Source organism: Eschrichtius robustus, chromosome 15, assembly GCF_028021215.1.
Source record: "Eschrichtius robustus isolate mEscRob2 chromosome 15, mEscRob2.pri, whole genome shotgun sequence".
NCBI classification, from domain to species: Eukaryota; Metazoa; Chordata; class Mammalia; order Artiodactyla; family Eschrichtiidae; genus Eschrichtius; species Eschrichtius robustus.
The window spans coordinates 6,715,193-6,741,277 of NC_090838.1; the positions used below are offsets into that span (position 1 = coordinate 6,715,193).

The 26,085-nt window shown below is 41.8% G+C and overlaps 1 protein-coding gene and 1 pseudogene across 2 annotated transcripts in view; both read right to left on the reverse strand.

Annotated features, from left to right (window-relative positions):
* ADAM17 (ADAM metallopeptidase domain 17) overlaps positions 1–24,787 on the reverse strand; it is a 58,351-nt gene extending 33,564 nt beyond the window's left edge. Inside the window, exons 1-6 of one of the 2 annotated variants that reach the window (XM_068564683.1) lie at positions 24,496–24,786; positions 13,361–13,493; positions 4,673–4,803; positions 3,455–3,543; positions 1,315–1,483; positions 136–269 (exon numbers count right to left, since the gene is read on the reverse strand). In XM_068564683.1, coding sequence (XP_068420784.1) covers positions 136–269; positions 1,315–1,483; positions 3,455–3,543; positions 4,673–4,803; positions 13,361–13,493; positions 24,496–24,592 — 753 coding nt within the window. In that variant the 5' untranslated portion in view covers positions 24,593–24,786. Of the gene's footprint in view, positions 1–135; positions 270–1,314; positions 1,484–3,454; positions 3,544–4,672; positions 4,804–13,360; positions 13,494–24,495 lie in introns of both variants that reach the window. The other variant, XM_068564684.1, reaches the window with a different exon arrangement.
* Positions 8,851–9,606, reverse strand: LOC137777754 (ubiquitin-conjugating enzyme E2 Q1 pseudogene; annotated as a pseudogene).
* Positions 24,788–26,085: the final 1,298 nt, after the last annotated feature.

The following is a 26,085-nucleotide window of genomic DNA, read 5'->3' on the forward strand; positions in this document are numbered from 1 at the left end:
TTCTAGGAAATCACAGAGCATCTGAAACAGATCTCATTTCACTACGTTCAAATTATAGCAGTCTTCTCTTAAATGGAATTTGCCTACTTATGTGAGCTTTTTTGTCCATTACCTCATCCAACATCAAACACTTACCAAGTAGTTTGTAGTTGTACTCTCTTCCCCTCTGCCCATGTATCTGTAAAAGCGATGATCTGCTACCACCAATAATTTACACGTGTTCTTCAGGGGATTAGGGTCAGCTCTTCTCTTCACCCGATGAACAAGCTCTAATATGAATTTGGATGCACTATTAAATCAAAATTCATCAAAACAAGGAGTTTTTTATAGTAACATTTTAAATCTACCGTATTTTTGAAACAAATATTATTTGAGCTCAGTATCCTTAACAGTATCTTGAACAGGAAAACAATTTGGAGAAAGACAAAAAGTGAAAAGTAATATGAGGTTTTCAAATTGTAGAATTCAAAACCAAGGAAAAGTGCAAAAGTACTTAACAGAATAAAACAATCACCTATCTATTGCTGGGCTATGAAGGTGTCATTTTCTTCTAGAAGAAGTCTACAAATTAACAAAAGTAACAGTAAAAATATCCAGATAATCAAACATTAAAAAATTAGTGGGGATTCCCTGGCGGTCCAGTGGTTAGGACTCCGCACTTTCACTGCTGAGGGTGCAGGTTCAATCCCTGGTCGGGGAACTGAGATCCCACAAGCCATGCAGGGCAGCCAAAAAAAAAAAAAAAAAAATTGAAAAATTATTTTGTGTCAACAGGTCATTTTTTCTTATCAAATAATCACACTGTTTAAGAATTTAGTTATATACTAAAATGCTAGTAATATTTTTCTAAAGTTTTCAAAAATGAGGACAGACTATTTCTCCAAGATGGGTAGATGGTCTTTAAATGACTCTAAATTCATCTGTCCCAAGACTGATAATTTTCTTCTTTCTAAACAGGACAGACCTCTCTTGCTACCAACTAATTTCTTATAAACTTATCTGAAGATTGTTTTTTCACAGTACTATTCTGTCATTTCTAAATACCTACAAATGAAAATATTTTCCCTCAGATTATTCAATTTCCCCTTTCCCCAATCTTTTTTAAAGTCCAATCTTTATTGCCACCATTATTTTCTAGTGTTTTCAATTCTTACAGACAAAAAAATCGAGAAATTTCTGAACAAAACTATTTTCAAGCCAAATACTATAGTTACTTGATAATCATGTTCTTTTTTTTGTCAATTAACAACCACCCCTACTGAAGACAACTGTTATGCTTGCTTCTTATTTGAAATATATTTTTTTTAGTCTTACCATCAGGTGGCTCTCTGCCTACCAGCCCTTTTGGAAGCAACTCTTCATTATCCGCCTCTATATAACCACACACTTTTGGAGACTGCAAACGTGAAACATTCTTGATATCTTCAGATTTATAAACTAACACTCTTTTGTCTTTAGTATCATTAATTAGTCTCCAAAGTGGCTAAAATAGAAAACAAATACAACTGAGATGGAAATATAAAAATTCCTAAATATTCAAGTCTTACAACATCCTTTCCCTATTTTTAGATAACATTCATTTCCAGGCTAAGTAAACTGACTAGTCAGAACAAAGTTCTTCTCTGTAAGAACAAGGGTCTCCTCAGAACCAGACAGCTCATACAGAAAAGATTCTGTGTATGTATATGTGTGTGTGTATGTATCTCCATATCCGTCACAGAAATGAAAATCAAAACCTCAAGGAGACCACTTCATACCCACTAGGATGGCTGTAATCAAAAAGACATATAACAACAAGTATTGGCAAGGATGTGAAGAAACCCTCATCTACTGCTGTTGAGAATGGAATACGGAATATAAAATGCAATAAATGTAAAATGGTGAGAATGTAAAGGGCAGCCACTATGGAAAACAGTCTGGCAGTTCCTCAAAAGGTTAAAAACAGAGTTACCATATGACCCAACAATTCCATTCCTAGTAATATTATATACCCAAGATCAATGAAAATATATGCTCACATAAAAACCTGTTCAAAAATGTTCATAGCAGCATTATTCATATGTAGAAATAACGCTAATGTCCAACTGATGAATGAATAAGCAAAATGTGGTATATCCAAACAATAGAATATTATTTGGCAATAAAGAGAAATGGTGTACTTGACACATGCTATAACATGGATGAACATTGAAAACATTCGAAATGAAAGTAGCCAGACACAAAAGACCACATGTTGTGTGACTGCATTTTTATGGAAATGACCAAGCAAATCTAAAGAAACAAAAAAGACAAATCTAAAGAGACAGAGAGTAGATTAGTGGTTTCCTAGAGCTGGGAGGGTTGGGGTGGGGGGGAAGTGGGCTTCTAAGTAATAAACCACTTTTTCAATTTAGAAATTATTAATCTCATGCAAAAGTACTTCAATAAACCTGATGAGTTTACTTTTAAGTGAACATCTCACAGGGAAATGTTAATTATGGTCATTTTTGTACTTAGTGAAACTGAGAGATATGGATGGAAACAGAATTCCTAATTGTCCCAAAGGGAAATATTTGGAAAAGTGAGGAATCTGAGCAAATTTAACTTGGATCCTAAATGCACCCATTTTGGATTAAGAATTAATAGATGATCCTAAGGAAATAAGCAAACCTGTGCACTGTGGCAGAAACAACGCTGTGCATTCCCCACACAGTTTTATCTTTCTGAGCACAAGAGATTATCTTTCCCAGCCTCCTTTGTAGGCAGGTCAGAGACAAGAGTTTCTGGAACGTGGGTGGAAGTGATGTAGGCCACTTCCAAGCCTGGCCATAAAAATCCCCTGCGGGATCCTCCAGCTGTTTCCCTTCTGTGGCAACCTCAGAGAATATGTGTCCATGTTCCAGAGTATTCTCATTTTCCTAGAGACGCAGAAACACTTCAACCCACAGATCTGTAGCAAACGTTTTGTTTTCTGGACTAGTATCTGACATACAGCCATGTGTCTCGCACAAATGTGGCCAGTTTGCTCTTGGTTTCTACTGCTAGGATTTCAATGGAAGAATGGCCAGAGCCTGAGTTTCCTACAGTTTCCTCTTTTAACTTCTCAAGACTATGAACTATCACCTTTTATTGATCTTGCATTTCCAGAGCATCTAGGAAAGAAGATTTCACCTTCATCTTTGAGAAGGATTATTAGAGAAAGAATAAAGAAAAAATGAGGGCGTTTCCTCTTCCCATTATCCATCTCACATGTGACTTTCAATTAAATACAGAGTGCATCGTATGACAGCATCTTAGATATATAAAATATATATATATTTTTTACTCATCTATTTTTCTGGTTTAAAAAAAAATTTTAAATACAAGAAGAGAAGTTCAGTATAAAGACCCTTTTCTTCTCAAAACAACTGCATAATGGCTTTCTAAACATCAGAGATATATGCTCCTGAAAAAACAAATTCACATGTAGACTTACCTCTATATTATATTCCGCCCCATCTGTGTTGATTCTTATTGTGATATCATCATCTCCTATGTGGGCTAGAACCCGAGAGTCAGGCTCACCTTAAGAGAAAAAAAAAGTCATTATTAAAAAATATTTAGGGGCTTCCCTGGTGGCGCAGTGGTTGAGAATCTGCCTGCCAATGCAGGGGACACGGGTTCGAGCCCTGGTCTGGGAAGATCCCGCATGCCGCGGAGCAACTAGGCCCGTGAGCCACAATTACTGAGCCTGCGCGTCTGGAGCCTGTGCTCCGCAACAAGAGAGGCCGCGATGGTGAGAGGCCCGCGCACCGCGATGAAGAGTGGCCCCCACTTGCCACAACTAGAGAAAGCCCTCGCATAGAAACGAAGACCCAACACAGCCATAAATAATTAAATAAATAAATAATATTTTTTTTAAAAAAATTTAAATCAAAAAATAAACTATGCACTATCAATAAAAATCAAGCAAGCCCTTCTACAGAGTGGAATGTGCCCAGGCACTGTGCAGATGTAAAAAACACAGGCCCAGAAAGCAGCTGGGTATTCTCACTCTTAAGGAGGAGCCACAACTCTAGTCATTTGAAATCGGCCTCTTTCCCTGAAGCCTCTTATGAGAATTATCTAGTGTGTTATAGAACAAAACAAAGTGTAGATTTTCTTCTGGAATAACTTTACCTACTTTGGGGTAAGAAAGAGGAAGCAGAGAGCATGATTCAGAATATACACGTCTTGAACTGTACTACTTGGGTATTTTTAGTGCCATTTTTTTCATATTGCAGAAAATTTTCCAGAAGTAAACTGCAATTGCTTGTTTAACATATTTTCTTAAATAAATACATGATAGGATCACAGAGTCAATTATTTTATCTCCTATCTTCCTTGTTTACAATCTCATAAGGGAAGTCGACAATCTCATAAGGGAAGTTGACAATCCCTCCCTGAAGACAAAAGGAGGTTAAATTCGTATGACTTAAGAGGAAATCTGTTGTAATCATGAAAACAGCCAGTTAGTATGACATGCTGGATAATACCCATTTCCTCCTGTTTGAATGTTTCTGCTTCCAGATTTACAAAGCTCAAATAAAACAGACAAACAATAGCACTTCTTCGACACCCCTTTTTCCTCCCCTCAAAAAAGAATATACAATCTAGTTCAATCTGGACACCTAACCTCCCAAGCACAAAGGCAAAAAAATGAGCACCTACTAACCAACCACATGTCCACTGAAGAAGTCCTGCCATTTGACGGGGTACTCGCTTTCATCTTTCCCATCTACGACCACGACTTTGAAATTTTGGGAAAAGCGTTCAGTACTTGATGTCAGGTATAACTTAAAATGCCTAAAGAAAGAATGCATCTGAACTTTAACCACATAAAACAGAGGCCTAAATTTCATTTAATTAAACTTACTTAAGAAAGAAGTTGACACTTGAGTTTACATTAACAAAGTACTATGCAAGTTATAACTACTGTTTTACTTAGTTATAAGGTACTTAGAGTGTTGTTATCTCCAGTAAAGACAAAACAGACTAGTTTCTTTAGTTGTAAGAACTTGGCAGACCAAAAGAAACTAAAAGTGGGGGGAAAAAAGATTCAAAGAGCTTATATATTCATCTTTTCTGGAGACTCGGAAAAATAAAGAAACACAACTGGATAGTTGAAGCTGGAGTTCTGCTTATCTTAAAAATTTAGGGAAGACTGATATTACTGGATACCTTTTATTGAACACCTACTCAGTGCTAGCTGCTCTGCACGCTGTCTCCACCTCACACAGTAAAAACTGAGACTTGGAGATTAATCAACATGCTCAAGGTTCCACAGCTGGTAAACAGAGGAACTGAACACTGAACCTGGCTTTTACTTCAAATGCCTGCATTCCGCTGCCTCCAGCAATCAGCTGCTCTTACTGATGCACAAAATTAATAAATATGCACTTTCCATGTTTAAAAGCAGCCATGCTTCTTTTCTCCTTCAAAAGAGAACTTACCTTGAAAAAAGTAATCCACAATTACCATGAGGAAAATAAGTATCAGGTATCCAACAAAGATATCAAAATACACACTCCAGTTCTTTAGTTGGCTTAATACTCTCTTGTACAAGTTTTGTTCCTGACATAAAAACTGGATGTGGTGAGCAAGAATTTTCAATGATCATTTACAAAATTCTTTCAACGTACCCAAGAACACCAAAGATAAAGGTATGGTTTTTATCTCAGCCACAGGAACTAATTTTGTCAGCTATGGTGTTGAAAATATAAAATGTTACAGGTTTGGTAAATCGAAACTGCCAGGAAGAATCCAGAGTGGGACTATCTCCATGGCAACACTTTTTTTTTTTTTAACTTTTTGAGCATAACAAGGTAACTTTAGTTTGTCTGTGGTTTTTTTTAATGGTCATTGGGAAGGAGACACAATAGAACATAATCTCAGAAAACCTTGGAACATTTTCTCCTGCTACCTTAAAACGTACCTTCCCACACACAGTTATGATTTTTTTCCCCTGTTAGTTATGCTGAGAACTTTGAAAAGAAAAGCATCCCTCCTGGGAATTCCCTGGGGTCCAGTGGTTAGGACTCTGTGCTTTCACTGCCGAGGGCGCAGGTTCGATCCCTGGTTGGGGAACTAAGATCCTGCGAGCCGGGTGGCACGGCCAAAAACAAACACAAAAAAACAGAACAACCAAAAAGAGCATCCCTCTTATAAATGCCTTATTAGTTAGTTTTAGACTCTCTAGGAGTCTCAATACTATTTTTACTTAATGTTCTTTCCAGGAAAATCACTAGAATTGCACTCTTCATTTTCTATATTAATCTTCTATGAAGTAAAGAAAAGGACCAAGTGTTGGTAAAATTCCTGTTTTTTGAGTTTCCAATCTTCACCTTTGAACTATAAAACCTCCAACAGGATATGTCAGTCAGAACTTATATTTTACTTTATCCTTCCCAAATTATGTGAAATCATGTACTTACAGACCTCCTTTAGCAATTTATCCTTCTGACTTTTAAGGATTTACAGTGACTACAAACTGGTGTTAATCAGTCTGAATTAACATTATTTTCGTATTTTTTTGGGGGGTATATACTGTAAAATGATCACCACAATAAGTCTAGTTAACATCCATCACTGCACATAGTTACAATTTTTTTTCTTCTGATGAGAACTTTTAAGATCTACTCTTTTAAGGTCTAACTTTCAAATATGTAGTACAGTATTATTATCTATAGTCACCATGCTATATATCATTACATCCTCATAACATGTATTTTATAACTGGAAGTCTGTACCTCGTATCTATTTTTTTAATAGTGATTTATTTATTTTTTTTTTTTTTTGGCTGCGTTGGGTCTTAGTTACGGCACGCAGGCTCAGTAGTTGCGGCACGCAGGCTCAGTTGCCCCGCAGCATGTGGGATCTTAGTTCCCCGACCAGGGATCAAACCTGTGTCCCCTGCATTGGAAGGCAGATTCTGAACCACTGGACCACCAGGGAAGTCCCCATCATGTCTGTTTTTAATGGTCCATTTAGCTGGGTATATATCTCTCTCCTTCCTTCCTCCCTCTTTGTGGCTGCATTGGGTCTTCGTTGCTGCACGCAGGCTTTCTCTAGTTGTGGCGAGCTGGGGCTACTCTTCGTTGCAGGGCACAGGCTTCTCATTGCAGTGGCTTCTCTCGTTGCAGAGCATGGGCTCTAGGCGCACGTGGGCTTCAGTAGTTGTGGCTCGTGGGCTCTAGAGTGCAGGCTCAGTAGTTGTGGTGCTCGGGCTTAATTGCTCTGCGGCATGTGGGATCTTCCCAGACCAGGGCTCGAACCCATGTCCCCTGCACTGGCAGACGGATTCTTAACCACTGTGCCACCAGGGAAGTCCCCACTTTCATTTCTTTATCAGTTCTAGCCCTCTTCAAATATTTTGAGATATTTCACTTTTTGTTTGCTTGTTTGTTTGTTTTATAACAACAGAATTTCATTTCTCGTGGTTCTGGAGGCTGGGAAGGCCAGGATCAGGGTGCTGGCAGATTCAGTGTCTGGTGAGAACCCACTTCCTGGTTCAGAGACAGCTACCTTCTCACTGTGTCCTCATGTGGCAGAAGGGATGAAGGAGTTCTCTGGCGCCTCTTTTATTTTATTTTTTGGCCACACAGCATACGGGATCTTAGCTCCCTGACTGGGGATTAAACCCACGCCCCCTGCAGTAGAAGTGTGGAATCTTAACCACTGGACCACCAGGCGAGTCCCTGGGGCCTCGTTTAAAAAGGCACTAATCTCATTCATGAGGGTTCCACCCTCATGACCTAATCACCTCCCAGAGGCCCCGCCTCCTAACACCATTGCATTGGGGGTTAAGATTTCAACAGATGCATTTGTGGGGACACACACAGTCTACAGCAGTCATTTTCACAGTGGACCACCAGGGCAAAGGGGCATAAACACCCTCCAATTTCTGTTTCTCCTGAGGCCTGGGAATTCATCTCTTCCTAGGTTCCTGTGTATATTTCTTTTTTTATTGCAGTATAGTTTATTTACAACATTGTGTTAGTTTCAGGTACATAGCAAAGTGATTCAGTTATATATCACTATATATATGTATACATCTATATTTTTTTTTCCCGATTCTTTTCCATTATAGTTTATTATAAGATACTGAATATAGTTCCCTGTGATACACATAGATCTTTTATTTTATATACAGTAGTGTGCATTCTGTAAATCCCATAATCCCAATTTATCCACCCCCTTCCCCTTTGGTAACCATAAGTTTGTTTTCTACGTCTGTGAGTCTGTTTCTGTTTTGCAAGTGAGTTCATTTGTACTAATTTTTAGATTCCACATATAAGTGATATCATATAATATGTATAACTTTTTCCAAAAAAATTATAACATTATCAAAAAAGTATTAAAACAATATTTGTATTCATTACTTTTTTTTTTCAAATTAACATACTGTAATTGTTTTCCCAAAGATACGTTTTTTTTTCATACACACCCATCATACACTGTAACCAAAAAAAGCAGTGTACATGAAATAAGAGAAAATAAATTAAAAATCCCTACCATAGCATAGGTAAGGAGGCTCTAGTCTGGAGCACAGCTGAGTTTCCAGCACTATAAGGAGGCTCAAAAGTTTCTTTTAAGAATGCCTGCTAGCAAGGGCTCCAGCCAGGTGGTTGGTTCGTCTGTAAGTCAGTCTTGAGTACTTGAAACAGTTCTGTGTTTGTTTGTTTTTTTCTTAGCGTTTAGAATAGCCATCATTGTCCTGCAATAGGCAGAGCTATCACGTCCAGGAAAAATGAGGGAGGGAACCACAGAGGCAGCGTGAGATCCAAATACAGCATTCAAAGGTAATTGGTCCAGTGGTGCCTAGGGAAGGAGGAAGGGGATGGCACTCCCGGGTTAGCCATCTTCCTTCGGGGGCGTGTACTAGCCGTTTTCTTCGTGGATCTGCACCAAGGACTTGTAGGCCTGCTGTGCTCTTGTCAGGCTGCATTGAGATTTGCTGGCTCCAAACTGCACTCGTGCTTCTCCCTTCACCAGTGTGGACTGACCTGCATGATCACTGACTCTATTGAGTAGGCACTGCTCCAGCCCTGCTTGGTGAGAAGTTCCATGCAGATGGCACCTCCGCCCAGAACATACCCCCAGGAGAGGACTGGAGACACAACCCTGACAAACGGCGCGTCAAAGGGAAAGTTATCTTTAAAAGAAAAGTTAAGTAGGATGAAGTCAGCTCCTTTTTTCTCTTTGAGGATCTGGAGATCGTTGTGCAAAGCGCTGTCCTGGTCAACTTTGAGGAGTCTGACATTCCAGTCATACAGACTGTCATTCACGAGTTCGACTGCATAGTTTCCACCTCTGAAACTCTGTGATGGGTATATACCGCTGAGCTCCTTCATCAGCCGGTCAGTAGCCTGCACCGAGCCAGACACCGCACCATTTAAGTAATCTTGCCTCTGGTTCTTTTTAATTTTCTCTAGTATGGCCAAGTTTTCTCTTCCGATGCCGTCATCTCCAGATTTCTTGCCCTCAGCTGGCTCTTCTTCTTTCATTTCATAGTGAGCAGCAGCCAGGTTAAGGTCATCGGACTCCACTGACCAGATGGGGGGCACAGCAGGGCATGACTCCGTGATGTTGCAGTGGATGCGGACGGGATCCCCAGGCACCGACCCAGGAGGTGCGGTCCGGGCGTGGCCCCCTCACCCCGGCCCCTCCGGCCCCAGCCAGCAGGAACTCGCAGCTCAGCTCGTCCAGGCAGGCGCGGGCAAGGCGGAAGCGCTCGCGGCCGCAGTGAAAGATGGACTTGGGCAGGGCCCCCGCCCCGGACCCACCCTCTCGGGCCGCCCCCGGTCCCCGGTGCCACTCCCTGGCCCCCCTGCGGCTGCCCCTGCGGCGGCGGCTGCCCCATCCTCCGCTCCGCTGTGGGGCCGGCAAGCCTGTGGGGCCGGCAAGCCGGGAGCCTCCGGCCTCCGCCGCCACCGCCCTCATTACTTTAATAGTAATACTATTTATTGATTTATAAAAAAGAGGGAATGTAACTTCTGGGTAAATTTCAAACTTTTTTTTTTCCATAAGATTACTTTTTAATTTATATACAATCTCTCAGTGTTTCCATGCTTTTTCAACCACTAACAATCACATCAAAATTTAATGTTATGGGCTTCCCTGGTGGCACAGTGGTTAAGAATCTGCCTGCCAATGCAGGCGACACGGGTTCGAGCCCTGGTCTGGGAAGATCCCACATGCCGCGGAGCAACTAGGCCCGTGAGCCACAAATACTGAGCCTGCGCGTCTGGAGCCTGTGCTCTGCAACAGGAGAGGCCGCGATAGTGAGAGGCCCGCGCACCGCGATGAAGAGTGGCCCCCACTTGCGGCAACTGGAGAAAGCCCTCGCACAGAAACGAAGACCCAACACAGCCATAAATAAATAAATAAATAAATAAAATTAAAAGAAAAAAAAAATTAAAAAAAAAAAAAAATTTAATGTTATGATCTTAAATTATTTTGCTTTCCTCTACCATCTAAAAACAGAACATCTCATTTACCATCACCATCAAATAAAGAGTGGCTTCATATAGGCAGTTTAGCCCTCTACAATTCGATCATTTCAAGTATCCCAACTTTTTTTTTCCTTTAAGCTTCAATAACACAGTATAACAGAAAAGAAAGGGTATGGGCTTTGGATTCTGACATACCTGACTCAAATCCCGCCTCCACCACCGACCTGCTGTTTGATCTTGGCCTTAACTTCTGAACCTAATTTATCTTCATCTATAAGTGGAAGTAATACCAACTACTAACTGAATGGTTTTGAGGGTTAAATGAAATAAACTATTTTAAAGTACCCGGTACAAAGTTCTCATATATTGTTAGATACATTTCCTGTTAAACATTTAAGATGAAAATTTAAATTATAAATTTCTCTGCTTCCTTACACAGAGGGAAGATAAGGAGACGTTGTTTAACATTTCCTTAATGAATCAATGGCATCTATGAAACACGAAAGAGAAGTATGTTAGGCTATGGCAGTGTTTGACCCTAGAGTAAGGATTCTGCAGGCTACCTCAAGTCTAACTTCAAAAGAAACCCAGAAAACTAAACTTTGAGTTCTAATCGTTTTAAAGTCTTCTCCCGTCCTCCTTTGCTCCTACTCATTTCTTGCTACTGTGTCTCCACTCCTTCATCAAACTCTTCATCAGCATAGCAGAAATAACACAAGTTTTGGAAGTCAGACTTGTGTTCAAATCCTTTATCTTCCATTTTCTAGCTGAGTGACTTTGGGCAACTTACCTAACCTCTCTGAGCCTCAGGGGTTTTTTGGCCTTCAAAAAGGGAGTAACAAAGACTTCTATGCAAAGTATGGTGAGAATTAGAGATAATATATGTAAAGTGCCTACTGCAGTAAATACCTGATAAACTATAGCTATTATTAATATCACCACTCTGCTCAAATTTGCTATAGGTGAAGCTAGATAACCTATACTGCAATATTTTGACATAAAATCCAACAAAAAGAAATCATTCAAAAATAATCTACGGATGATGGCAATAACTAGGAAAAATAAAAAGATATAGTAAAAATATTTGCATAAAATATCAGTAACACATGTGATGATGGATTCATTTCCTTAATGCCAAGCACTACTACAATTCAGTAACCCAAAGGATAAACCCAATAGAAAAATGGTAAATGGATACGAAAAGGCAGACAGAAAAATAACTTATAAACACACGAAAAGATGATGAATTTTACACAAAATTAAAATCAAAACATTTGTGAGGTACCATCCCCTTTCAGAGCAAGAAAAGTCGAAGGCTGATAAAACCTAGTATTGGCAAGGATAACAAGAAAGAGGTAAACTCATACACTGTTGCTAGAAGAATAAATTGGTCTAATGTCTTTAGGAGGAAACATGTCAACATCAATAAACATTTATAATATGTATACCCTTGATCCAGTACAGTAATTCACCTTTTAGGAATGTATCCTATAAAAATACCTAGATAGGGGCTTCCCTGGTGGCGCAGTGGTTGAGAATCTGCCTGCCAATGCAGGGGACACGGGTTCGGGCCCTGGTCTGGGAAGATCCCACATGCCGCGGAGCAACTAGGCCCGTGAGCCACATCTACCGAGCCTGCGCGTCTGGAGCCTGGGCTCCGCGACAAGAGAAGCCACGATAGTGAGAGGCCCGCGCACCGCGATGAAGAGTGGCCCCCGCTTGCCCCAACTAGAGAAAGCCCTCGCACAGAAACAAAGACCCAACACAGCCAAAAATAAATAAATTAATTAATTAATTAAAAAAAAAAACACCTAGATAGGGTATATTTATAAAGATATTCACTGGAGCACTGTTCGTTACAGGAAAAAAAAAATCACTTTGATTAAACAGTATCCATCTGTATGGTACTAGTCAACAAACTGTCATAATTTTACACAATAGGAATATTTATGCAGCTGTTATAAATGAGGTAAATCTATGTTATCTATATCACCTACATATATATAGATCTATATGCAAAAAATATGCATTAAAATCTTTTGGAAGTTTATACAGGAAACTTGCTGGGTCTGGGAAGTAAAAACTTCTCATACCCTCTATAGTTTTGGTTTTTTTTGCCACGCCGCACAGCATGCGGGATCTTAGTTCCCTGACCAGGGATCAAACCTGTGCCTCCTGCAGTGAAAGCATGGAGTCTTAACCACTGGACCACCAGGGAAGTCCCTCTGTAGTTTGTTTTTTAAATCAGGTGCATATATTACTTTTAAATATGTGTTGGAGAAGGCCTACCCTATGTACAAAGAAAAAATCAGCCCATTTATATGCGCCCAGTGTTTGTTATTTGATATTAGTAAAGCTCCCTAAAAAGACTTTAGAAAGAGGCCTGTTATTATCTAACACATTTACATCTGCAAAACATAAGAGATATTAAAATTAATGCCCAAATAGAACACATCTATCAATTTGTGCTATGACATAAGAGCAATTCAATGTGGAAAGAGACCCAGCTCACCACTAGGTTGTGGAGTCCTAAACAAACCCTTTATCTCTAAACCTCAGTGTCTTCATATATAAAATTAAGACAGTACTCAGTATAAGGTGGACAATTCTAAAGTAGCACAAAAGTATTATAATCATTCAATTAATTAAAATTCTTTGTTAGAATTCCAAAAAATAAATAAATATACCATCATTAATTCCTTTGGAATACACATTTACTTTTTAAAAAATAGTCATATGAATTTTAGAATAAGCAATACACTATTGTAAGAATCATGACAGACTATAATTATATTACAAATCTTTAAAATGTAACTTTCTAAGATTTAATTAGACACTCCAATTTTTCTGCTTTTACCAAACCAAGTCCCTCATTACCGCAACATTATTCTATGAATAATTCAAATTACCTTTTCAAGGCTGAAAAAGTTAGTAGTGTTTCTAAGTGTGTTGAGGCCTGTAGATCCCTTTTTCTTACAGAGTGCTGTTGGATATTGGATAAAGAGAGGATATCGTAGTCTGAGAGCAAAGAATCAAGCTTTTCTGAAATAAAGGTAAAAAAGGTTATTAACACCTAAACCTACTAATCAATTGTAATATCATTAAAATGAGAGTCAGACAACAAACTCTTCCTGATGTAATGCCCCAGCACGACCTACGAAAGTCTTACCAAACACACATACACACACACACATACATACATACACACACACACACACACACACACCCACCCACCCACCCACACCAGTTTTTAAGACAAAAAGGGATTAGAGGTTGCCAAATTAAATAACAACCTTAGGAAGTAATCAGCCACACCCAAAATGGTCCATTCCTGCAAAACAAATGACCCAATTTCTCCAGGAAACAAATGGCATGAGAAAGAAGGGAGGGGTGGAGACAGAAGGGACTTAAGAATACAGCAAGCAAGCCAGTGTGTGAGCCGTTTTGGATCCTAGGTCAGGCAAATCAATTATGGAAAGATATCTGTGACAATCAGGGAAATGTGAACATGAGTCCATGTTCATATTAGATACTAATAATTTTGATATCTCAGAAAGTATCACAGTATGCAATGAACTAACTTCTAAATTCAAGGCATTTCTGGCTTGTATGTTTAGAATTTTTAAGATCAAGCCTGCCAACTTGACCTGCCCACTGCCCACTTGGGCTACATCAATTCCTTATCAGTTGATGTACAGTAACAAAGAGCAACAAATGTATTAATGACCTGAGGAAACCAAACTGGGAAAGTAAATCTGTTACAGAAAATCTTTTATAGAAAAACCACATGCTCCAAATTAGAGAGCAAAGAAGTGGTAATATCCCTATCATTGTTGACCTCAACAGACACAGCAGAATATCAATCCACCGGACAGCAGGAAGTATAAGTGGTAAGACCAAACCAATCCCTAGGAAAAAAAAAACATTAATTATTTTACAAGGCTGACTTGGAACCCAGGAAAAGCAAAGATGGACTGCCCCAAAGATAGAACAAGCACAAATAAGTTTCTATTTGGTATAGAGCAAGAGTAAACACTATAGAGTATATGCTACCCCCATAAGTCACTTTTTATCAACAGCAACTCAGCTGTCTCTCCCACAATCAGGAGGATTTTTGGAAGACAATTTTGGTGACTTAAGTCTCTGTAAAAACTGTCTAAAAATACTTGAGCTGATGTTTTCCTTTTCTCTCAACAGATATCACTGGAGAAGCAATGGTATTCAAAATCATTCCACTGGACTTAGAATGTCCTCAAAATATAGCAGCAGGAGCTTAAAATACAAGTGTGCTGCTACTGCAGTTAAATATGCTCACAAAACCATTTTTAAAAGAAAGAATCCACCCAATACTTTTCTCCATCCTCTTCCCCTGAATATCCTCAATTGGCTCTTTCATCCGTTCATTCACTGCTGTGTGCCAGGCCCTGGTCTAAGTACTGAGATACAGCACTCAACACAGCCAAGTCCTTGCCTAAAGCAGCACTCACTTTAGTGGGAGAGACGGACAATGCACAAGAAAATCCACGTCAGTGCCGTGGTATGAAAGCAGGACAGCAGAGAGGCAGTGGGAAGGGCCAATTTATACAGAGTGGTCAAAGAAGGAAAAATGCCCCACTGTCACGTAATACTCAAGCAAATGTGAAGAGGCACACTACTATATGGTTAAAGCAATTTAATCAAAGTCCATTCAAGGCTCTAACTCAAGATAAGATTAAAGTGGTAGCAAATTTCACACTTGCTGGGTACCACCCATTTTCTGTTACCAAAAATTTCCTTTTAATTTTAATCCAGAGGAAAGCTGTTTCAGAAGGCATCAATCTCTTTCATGCCGATGGATGTTTATTGGTGATTTGGCCTTGCTAATTACAATGCTTCGAGGCACCAATGAAAAACCTTCAAGAAGCTTATCATTTATTCAACAATTTTTGAGTGTTTTGTTTCCCACAAGACACCATACTAGGTGTTCTATGTAATCTACACAAACATCTTGGGGTATTTTTCCCATTTTACAGATGAAGAAACAGACTCGGAGAGAATAATATCACAAAGCTAATGTAGCACAGTACTAGGATTTGAACTGGGGCCTGTCTGGCTGAAAACCCCAAGCTTCATTGATTTCAACTTTTGAAACTGCTTAAAAATAGCCTAGCTCTACCTGGACCTTCCACTTCTTGGCCTCTTACTTTTTGACATGTCAATCAAACATGACCATGCCTCCCTCTGAATTCTGAAGCTTTTTGTTTACACCTTTCTTCTGGCATTTTTTAGTTATATTTGTCTTATCTCACAAATAGATTGTAAAATGGCCAAAAATGAGCTCTGTTTTAAAATCACGGTATTCTTACCTCACAACACCTGGCACAGAACCTTGCACAAAAGAGCACTCACTCCTTTGCTCAAATTCTCAATGCTGATACAATCCTTTAGCTCTTCGACTTCCCTGATACAGGTTGGTACACAGACTCAGTTTCATTCAAGATCATAATCACTCCCACTAACTGAGAAACTTAACCTCAGTCCTATAGTTTCACTGCCAATAATAGAGGCCAGCTGTTCTCAAAGAGTGGTTCCCCACAACCAGCCACCGCCTGGGAACTTGTTTCCCATCCCAGCCCTCCTCAATCGGAAATTCCAGGCGCAGGGCCCAGCCACCTGTGTTAACATGCCTTCCAGGTGATGTTGATACACACTACTCCAGTTTGAGAACCACTGAACTAGGCTAAACCAAGGAAATAAAGTGAAGAAAAAAACCTTTAAGCACAAAGATGTTCACTGTTCAGCCTTGTATTAGTTTTAAGAACAAAAATTGGAAACGAAGTAAATTAATACCTGGCAAATAGAGAAGTTATAGCATTTCCAAATGACCAAAAAAAATCTGCAATCATTTAAAATGCTGTTAACAACAGGTTTTAAGAACATGAGGAAATACTTATACTATAATATTAAATAAACAAAAGTAGATTTTAAAAACTGTTCATACTGCATGACCTTAACTATGTATACAAATAGGGCTAGAAAAAAAAAATGAGTAAGATAGTAACATCATTGGTTATCTTTAGGTATTTTTCTATAATAAATGCAGCTTGCTAAAGCACTTTAAAATACTTAACTAACATGTTTCAATTGTAATTTACCCCTTTTAATAACGAGAGGTCTCCAGCTGGACGTCCGGGAGCCGTTATAAACAGCGCGGTAAATGCGCGCTCTGTCCAACACCCTGAGCTCTTGCTCTTGCAGGTAACTTCTCACATGCTCGGTATTTCACTGCACTTTACTTCCAAAATTCCAGCCATGGGTAATCCAATTTTCTATAGCTTTTTCAACAGAATTTATATTTCCCCCATCCATATCCAAAAATCTTAAGTATAAACCACTTAACTTCTTACAGTAGAGTTTATGACAGTTTATACTAGACAATGCTACAAAAACTACCTTCCTTATCAGCTCAGCGTACGGTCATATTCTCCTGTTTAGAAACTCCACAATGGCTGCCCAGCATGCTCTACAATGAGAACACTTTCCTTGCTTCCTACAAGTTGCTCCAGCGATCACCCTAAACAACTGAGCTTTTCTCATTTCGGCTGCTACAAACACATATTAGAAAACAGACACTATTCAAAAGGTCAGACTGGAGTACTATATTATTTAGGATCCCCTCCCCAAAGCTCCCTGCTCTTCTCCGCCACGTGTTACAGTTTCCCTCACTTGGCCTCCTCTGTCTGGTCCTCCTTAGGGATCCTACCCTTACTCACTGCTTTTTTAATCTCTTCCACCCCCACTCCCATCACTCCTTTCTTGCAAACACATTCTGCACATACTTTTCCCCTTTCCACCAGACCCCACCTATTCATTTATTCAACAAAAAGTTATTGAAAACCTGCTACCTTCCAAGCACTAGGGATATTAATGGAGAGAAGGAGAGATACATTTCCAATGTTGCGACTTTGGGGGAGAGAGCATCACACAAAAAATCATTATAAAATACGTCACAAACCAAGGGAGAGGAAATGGAAAGAATTTACAGGACACAGCAGGAGCATGACCCCTGTCTGGCAAGCCAAGGATGCTTTCCCAGGGAAACAGCACTGAAGTTAAGACCGAAAGGATGAGGAAGCAGCCAAGAGAACAAAAAGAAAGGACAGGGTTCTAAGTAGAGGGCATACCTATGCTGAGGTCCACAAGAAATACAGAACACAATACACTCAAAGAATTGAAAGCAAGTCAGTGAGGCTGGAGTGCAGAACGCACCGCAGACATGAAGAGGTACGAGGCTACAGAGGCAGGCGGAGGTCTGGTCATGGAGGGTCATGGAACTAAATTAAGGATTTTTGACTTTGGATAAGGGCAACAGCTATAAATTAGAAATTTCAGCGTGACTGTGAAACCAAATGCCCCTAAAACCAAGTTCCCCTGCCAAGTTTATGATTAGCCTGTCTATCTGAAACTTTATTCTCTTTCTTCACCTGCCTCTGTTGCCCTCAGGATTAAAAAGTATCAAAGAAAAGGCGGGACTGAAACCAAGCAGGACCCTTCAGGGCCCTCCCAGATAAAAAAAACCTTTCATTTTTAAAAAAAAAAAATAAATTTATTTTGGCTGCATTGGGTCTTCGTTGCTGCATGCGGGCTTTCTCTAGTTGCGGTGAGCGGGGGCTACTCTTCGTTGCGGTGCGTGGGCTTCTCATTGCTGTGGCTTCTCTTGTTGCGGAGCACGGGCTCTAGGCACGTGGGCTTCAGTAGTTGTGGTTCACAGGCTCAGTAGTTGTGGCTCGCGGCTCTAGAGCGCAGGCTGAGTAGTTGTGGCGCACGGGCTTAGTTGCTCTGCAGCATGTGGGATCCTCCAGGACCAGGGCTCGAACCCGTGTCCCCGGCATTGGAAGGCAGATTCTTAACCACTGGTCCACCAGGGAAGTCCCTACAAAAGCCCTTCTGTCCCGTTTCTGGTTTGTAGAAAAGGCTTTAGTCTCTTAGACCTTCCCCGAGTTCCAAAGAGCAGATTCAAGCAATTACTAATTAGAGAAGTGGTGGAAGGCTGAAACAAGGGGAAAACGGTCAAGAAACAATAGGGAGCCCTAGTTCCTCCTGCAGGGATATACAGAACAATCCGACACAAATCTTTGATCTGTTCTGCAGGAACTAAGACACCCCCCCTCCTCCCACGTGGCAGATAGTGACTACAAGCTGACCACAAGCACACAGAACCCAGACTGGCTGGAACCAGAAGGCTGATGATTAAGACTCACGAAAAAGCACCCTGTTACTTCACCACCAACCAATCAGAAGAAAGTCATGCTCCCTGCAACCCTCACCCCAAACGTTGCCTTTAAAAACCATGGCCAGCCAGGAAGATGGATCTGAGACAAGCCTACATCTCCCATCTTCTCCATCGGTGCCCTCGCAATCAATAAACCTTTTTCTGCTCCAAACTCGGACATTTCCATCTGTTGGGCCTCACTGTGCATCAGGCACACGAGCTTGGGTTCAACAACAACTGCAGTGTGCAGAACGGGCTAGAGGAGGACAAAACTGGAGTCTGGGAAATCAGCCAGTAAGCTGCTGAGCAATCCAGGTGGAGATCACTAAAAGACCCCCAGGTTTCTGGCTTGGATACCTGGGTAGACAGTGGCACCACATTCACTGAGATTTAAAAAAATACACAACTAAGAGGAGGTTTGGGGGAGGGATTTGTTGAAGAGAAAAACCATAAGCCCACTTCTGCTAAAGCCCACGATACCAAACCTAGGTTTAATACCTAACTGTAGTTTCGACCTTCACCAGAAAAGTAATCTTAACCAACAAGTTTGGAATTGTCTACTAATGAGGTAATCTGTCGTAGGGGCCCCCTCCATCCCCCAGAGGAAGAAGAGGTTATCCATATGATAAAACCCTTGCCAGTTCCCTTCCCCCAAAAAAGATGATGTCCTGGCCTAAAAACAATCCTTTTCTTTTCTTTCGCTAACAGCTCCCTTGCCCCACCCTTATTCCTATAAAAACCTTCCATTTGGTACAAACCCTCAGAGGGCCCTTCTAGTTGCTAGAAGGGATGCTGCCCAATTCATAAATCGCCTAATAAAGCCAATTAGATCTTCAGATTTACTCGGTTGAATTTTGTTTTTTTAGCACGGTGATATAAGGGGACAAGTGGATGCTGAAAGATTCTTAAGTTCTACACTGTATCTTGTTCCTTTATATACAGTTTGCAATTATTCATTTACATAGAACTTTTTTGAATTAAGTCATCATATATTTGCAGTTACGTCACTGATAAATCACGTAATGATTTTAAGCAGGGAAACAGTAAATCTGTTATTCTATGATTTTCAAAATCAAGATCAGTGGTTAAAAAGCAGCTGATACTTTGTTCCTTTTTTTATGTTCTCAAAGAATAAAGAGAGGGCTTCCCTGGGGGCGCAGTGGTTAAGAATCCGCCTGCCAATGCAGGGGACGCGGGTTCGCGCCCTAGTCCGGCAAGATCCCTCATGCCGTGGAGCAACTAAGCCCGTGCACCACACTACTGAGCCTGTGAGCCACAACTGCTGAAGCCCGCGCGCCGCAACAAGAGAAGCCACCGCAATGAGAAGCCCGCACACCACAACGAAGAGTAGCCCCCGCTCGCCGCAGCGAGAGAAAGCCCATGCAGCAACGAAGACCCAACAGAGCCAAAAATAAATGAATAAAAAAAATAAAGTTCCCTTTAAAAAAAAAAAAAAGAATAAAGAGGAAGCTGGACCTTCAGGCCTGCCACAAACCGGCTTTCTGGATACAGATATGGAGTGGCCTATAGATTTGATAAACCTTCTTACTCTACCCTTCTCTCATACCTGAATTGTTCTGTCTCCAGGATATGCTTGTATGGCCACTGACTTTTGGTACAACGATATAAAATATACCCTTACTTCATTCATCAAGCCGAGGCAAGTTTTTAAGATAAAACTGATTTTTAAATAATGAGGTGTTGGAAGAGTCTGGGAACACTTGTGAACTTTTTACTTAATTTCTCTTTTCTTTTCGCAATAAATTGCATCTTCCTGGAATTCAACTTGCAGTTGTCATGCAGAACCCCCAGAGCACTCTGCTCCCTCTCCACGGCTCTGCTGCACAGAGTATGAAGAGTTCCCCCAAAATGACACAGTGTCAGGCGCCCACTTCTGGTGTCAGAAGTGGAAAAGATAAAGCCAGGGCTGCTGTCAAGTGTTTATTCTGCTTGTGCAGAAAACACATGAGACTTCACTGCTCTTCAGTACTCCCCAAAATATGCAGGACAAGCGAGAGGCCTGGTCGGGTCACTCTGCAACAAGCCCTAGGCATGGGTGAACCCCTCCTTGGGACTAAGGGATAAGAAAAGAACAGTGCTGTTTGCTAGGCAGTGGACCCCAGAACCAGGGAACTAAAAACCTAATTTTATGGGTTTATACCAGTTAGGGAAGCTGGAGGGTGAGCTGCCTCAAATAATTCCTTATCAAGAGCCCTTCACCTGGGCTGGGGCTAAACCTGGGCCAAGACTCTCCAGCAAGACCAGTCACATGGAAACTCTGAGCCAAAAATGAAAGTGAGCACAGCCCAAGGGAACCTCCAAAGAACCCTGGATTGATCCATAAGCCTCTGTAGCTGAAATGGATGCAAATTCGGGTTAAGCAATGAGATTACTTCCACAATTTCCAGCACTGCTGCCTTTTCCTAGATTAAACCTTGTCTCCTATACACATTCTTCTAATCAAAGAGGTAAGTAATTTTGGACATATGTTTGAGGTACCTGTGAACACTGAGGTGGATACATGAGAGTGGAGCTTCAGAGAACAAGTCTAGGTCAGAGACACATATTTGGTAGTTATCCAAACAGTCAAATGGTAAGTGAAACCAGGGCAACAGATGAGACTTGTCAAAGCCTACAACTCTTATTAAAAGAGAGAAAAAAAGAAAAGGAGGTGTGTGCGGAGGGAGATACCCATCTCCTTGGTTCATTTTAGGACTAAGTTAAGGGATACGTGAAAAAGCACTTCATTTCACCTCCCAACCTCTGTGAAGCCTCTTTCTGTCCCTCCCTCCCTACCCATCTTTTTCTGACTTTCCTCAAAGTATACTTCCAACTGAAAACACTCACCATCTCTCACAAATACAAAATGGTGGAGGATCTAAAATTCAACCACACTTGGCCTTGAAGGACACCTAGACTTAATGTTCTGGAAAACCCCATGAAGGCCAAATGGAATTCTCCAGTTTCCCCACCATGGCTTTCTGCTTAACTCTTCTCTTTGTTCTATTCTAGAAATACAGTTTCTCTCTCTAGTACAAAGCAGAGCTGCATTAAATTTCTCTTGAAGCAGGTGGGGTGGGTAAGTGTTTTAGTTTCAAAAGAATCCAGCCTGTAAGCAAAATTAACATCAAAAGACGAAGTCAGATGTCAAAATATTGAGCAAAATGATGCCGTCAATAATGAGAAATGAGCACTGCAATGTGGAGAATCCCCATGGCAATTGCCTAAAGGTACATTTCAAATATATGTTTCTGATACAAATTTTCATCCCTCATCTGTGACCTATATTTTTTTTCCTTCCACCCACTATATTCTCTTTTATTAAACGTAACACAGAGAAAACTCTTTTGAAATCACAGTGACACTTATATACCCCAGCTGTAACTTCAACAAGATAGCATTATGACTAAGCTCAAATGACTCGTAAATTTCCTAAATTATGCAATTCATGACAGTTCAATTGAAATCATGTTGGGTGACCTGTGGAGTACTCCAAAAGCCAGGATTCTATCATACATTTTTATTCTTCAGAAAATGTTGTCAAATCCCTAATCAATATTTAGAACTGCAGTTATGGGGTTACGGCAACATTTATAGGATAAGAAGGCTATTAAACAATAAACCATGCTCTTTAACTATGAAATTATTCATTGGCCTTGACCAATTCAATCTAAATGGTAGGGTAGAGTTAAGCAACAAGCTACATCCAAAGCTATCAAACAAACACACAAAAAAGTCATTCTTCTAAAGAAAAAATACTCTCAAGCCATATATTTATCACTAACTGAATGAACCTGACAAGTCACTACACCTTTCAGAGACTCATCTTACCTGCCGCTTTATTTAAAAAACTAGACACGATCTCCAAGGTTCATTTAAATTCTAACAATCTCTAAGTGCCTCCATCAGGACTGTCCTTATTTTCTCTCTTCAGCTACTTAACCTTACAGCCTGGGCTCAATATCATCACCTCCTTCAGGGAGCCTTCACTAACCTTCCCTGGATAGGTTCAGTGTCCCCTGATGAAAATAATACCCACCATAATGTCTTCTCTCACTCTCCTTCCTATTGTTCTAGAATTGTCTGTTTAGATCTCTCTATTCTACTACACCAAAAGCTTTCTGAAGATGAATATAGTCTGATCTTTATATTTCCAATGCCACACATAAAACTTGCATACAGTATGTGTTCTTCAAACATGCAGTGAATAAATGGTAAGTCTATGCATTTTTCTGGCACCAGTGGTCTGCACTTTGCAAATGAAAACACACAGTCAAAGAAAAAAAAAAAAACCCTTACGATTTGTGAATGCTGCTGAGAATTGACCTAGAAAGTAAGGTTTTCCTCTATACTATGTGCATTCCTAGGATTCGTGCTACTTATCTTTCCACTTGTGAACAAGAGAATGATAACAAAAGTGAAACAGTTGCGTTAGAGTGGTAAAAATATAACTTTAATATTTCAAAATACGTTTATTCTTTTCATTAACGTTTATCCTTACGAAGTGGATCCTTACCCTATTCCTCCATCCTCACCACCCCTAACTCACCATTTTCCTTCAATTTGTATTAACTTATCACACCTCAGCACTTCCTACCAGGTTCTCCCTGGCCTTTCATTAAACTAATCACCTGCAATCCATTGCAATTTGAGATAACCACAAAGCAGTTGTTCAGGTGAGAACACAACACCTTTAATACCCTCCGCCAATTACAATTTTTGCCCATTAAATAAGGAAAAAGAATTGCCAGGTAAACTAATGCAAATTTTTTATTGGCCATAAAGAAAATCTACACAGTGTCTCAATCTGCACGATACTATACTATATGGCATCATGGTGAGATCTGGGGGCCAAAACAACCATGAAAAATCACTGAGGCTACAACTTCTCACACTGGGAAAATATACTGTTTCATACTTTGTTACTAATTAATCAAACTCTCTTACATGCTAACTTTTAACAGATGAAGGACCCTAACAGGGGTCACTATACGTTTACACAAACTAACTCCCACCAAATTTCACATCTCTCAATGTTAGTCCATCCTTCAAATCCAAGCTCTTTAGAAAATCCACATGACCCTCTACTTTCTGGCCTCAAAACTGACCAAATTGGTCGTCCCTGATAATTTTTGCTTCAAATGGCAAGGAAGGCATTCACAGTAGCGGCATTACGAGTTGGCCCGGCAAGTTTAAGTACCTCCCATAAGCTACAATTTAAATAACACGCTTAAGATGTTCGCAAAAAGCAACTCCAAGACGAGTTCTCCAGGCACCGCCTTCCAACCAGATCACCGCCTAAGTACCTCCTACAGAAGAAAACCTAGTTCGCTTCCTCGGAGAGCCAGGAAGAGCCGTGCAGCCTTGGGCCTTCCTATCCCCCTCCAGAACCCTGCCTTTGGTAAGGACACAATACAGATTTGCTCCCGAGAAGGGCAGGGACCTGGACCACATCTCCCTCTCCGAACACGAGCCGCCACCACCACCCCGCCTCACCTCTGTCCGGAACACACGCCCAAACACGAACTCAGCGGGCAGACCCCTCCCAGGCCCTCAGTCACTCCCGGGGGCTCCCTCCAGGATCGCTGCCCATCCCGAGACAAGCCCATCTCCATTCTTTCCTGAACTCGGAGAGCCACACCCCCCTGCTACGCTGCAAACTTAGGGACGCGCCACCGTCGTCCAATACCCCGCCCCCAAACACCTGATGGGTCCTGCTCCCCTGCTCTTCCCCGAAAGCTGCGCGCTCCAGGCACCCGGTGCCGGCCGAAGCCAGGTCCGCAGGGTCTTTACCGAGTCGCTGGGGGGAGCCGAAGCCCGGCTCGTCCGGCGGTCGCGGCGCCAGCACGAAAGGAACAAAGCTGCTCAGGAAGAGGACACACTGCCTCATGTTCCCGGCCCGGCCAGCGGCTCCACCACTCTGGGCAGCCTTCGCCTGACGGGGGCTCAGGACGCCGCTCACATTGGCAGAGGAGGGGATCCGCCCGGCCCGGCGCCTGCAGCCTCTTACTCTTACCGCGCCGCCTACCGGAAAACTCTAGAGCCCGGCTCCAGGTTCCCGGAAGCGCAGGCAGCGCTCGGAGAGGCTGGCTCAGCCTGCTTCCGGCCGCCGCCGACCCCCGCACCGCCCACAGCCGGGCGCCGCGCGGCATGCCGGGAGGCCCTCGCTACCGCCGGCCCCGCGCCGGCGCGCCGCCATCTTGCCGCCCCTCCGCCCGCCCCCTTGCGTCCCGCCGGGGCTCGGCCGGCGCCGCCTCTGACGCGGCCCGCGGCGTCCTGACTCGACCCACTCGGGCCACGCCTCTGTCCTCGGGTGACCGCCGCGAGGGAGGCGGGAGCTCGCGAGTAGGCCCTCAAAGGCGCGCCCGGCCACCTCCCTCGCCTCGGGCCGACCCACGTCTGGATAGGATCCCTGTTACCCTTTTTACTAGCTAGCTGTGGAAACCACCGTGGGGTCCAGAGTGGACGAGGAGGAGCGCCGGGCCGGGTGGGCTCGGGGTGATGACCCAGCAGCGAAGTGCCTGGGACGAAGGACGGGCTCCCGGGAGCAGGAGGCCCCGCGTCCATGCGCCAGCTTCTGCGAGACCAGCCTCCTAGTCGCAGATGGGGTGCAGCCTGGCTTTCGGGGCCCAGCGTCGTACCACCCGGGCGTCTCAGGCCTCCGTCCGTTGTAACGGAAGAGGCTTTGTGGAGGGAAGTAAATAGGCGCTTCCTTGATGCCCATTTTCTCGTTGGCCCCACTGTATGTAGAGGGTCTGCAAGCACTTCCAGAAACTAAATCCTAAACCTACCTCCTCGTCTGCCCGTACAGGTTCTAGAGAGGTCCAGCCAACCTCTTGAAACTCAGCTCTGTGCTTGGTCACTTTAGCTCAGACTGGAAATTTGCCAAGACAGTTTGTGTTTTGTTTTGCAATCCTTTGCATAATTTTAGCTCTAGTGAGTGTTTATGGTACTGAATAAAACATTCTAATAACGTTGGACGGGAATTGCTATTTTGGTTCAACTAAAGTTTATGCAAGTACGACAGAACACATTTTCCACTTAAGAGTGAGTGAGTGGGAGAGCCTTGTCTCCATTATGAAATCGAAAATTGTTAGGAATAGAATATTAGTCCCGTCTGGTCAAGTTTTACGGCTACTCCTAATAAAATACTCGAACTATGATTTGAATTTAGGTTCACTGTGGCATGCCTCAGTAAAAATCTCAGCATCTTTTCCCAACAGTTATTATCCAGAGTTACTGGTTTTGTGCATTTTGGGCTTAACTGAACCTGTTGTGTTCATCTGAGGTATAAAATGCCTTCATTAAACATATACATTGATGGCATACCTAATCAAAAAGTAAGCAGAAGTTCACCTCTGCAAATTGTACATAATTTTTAAA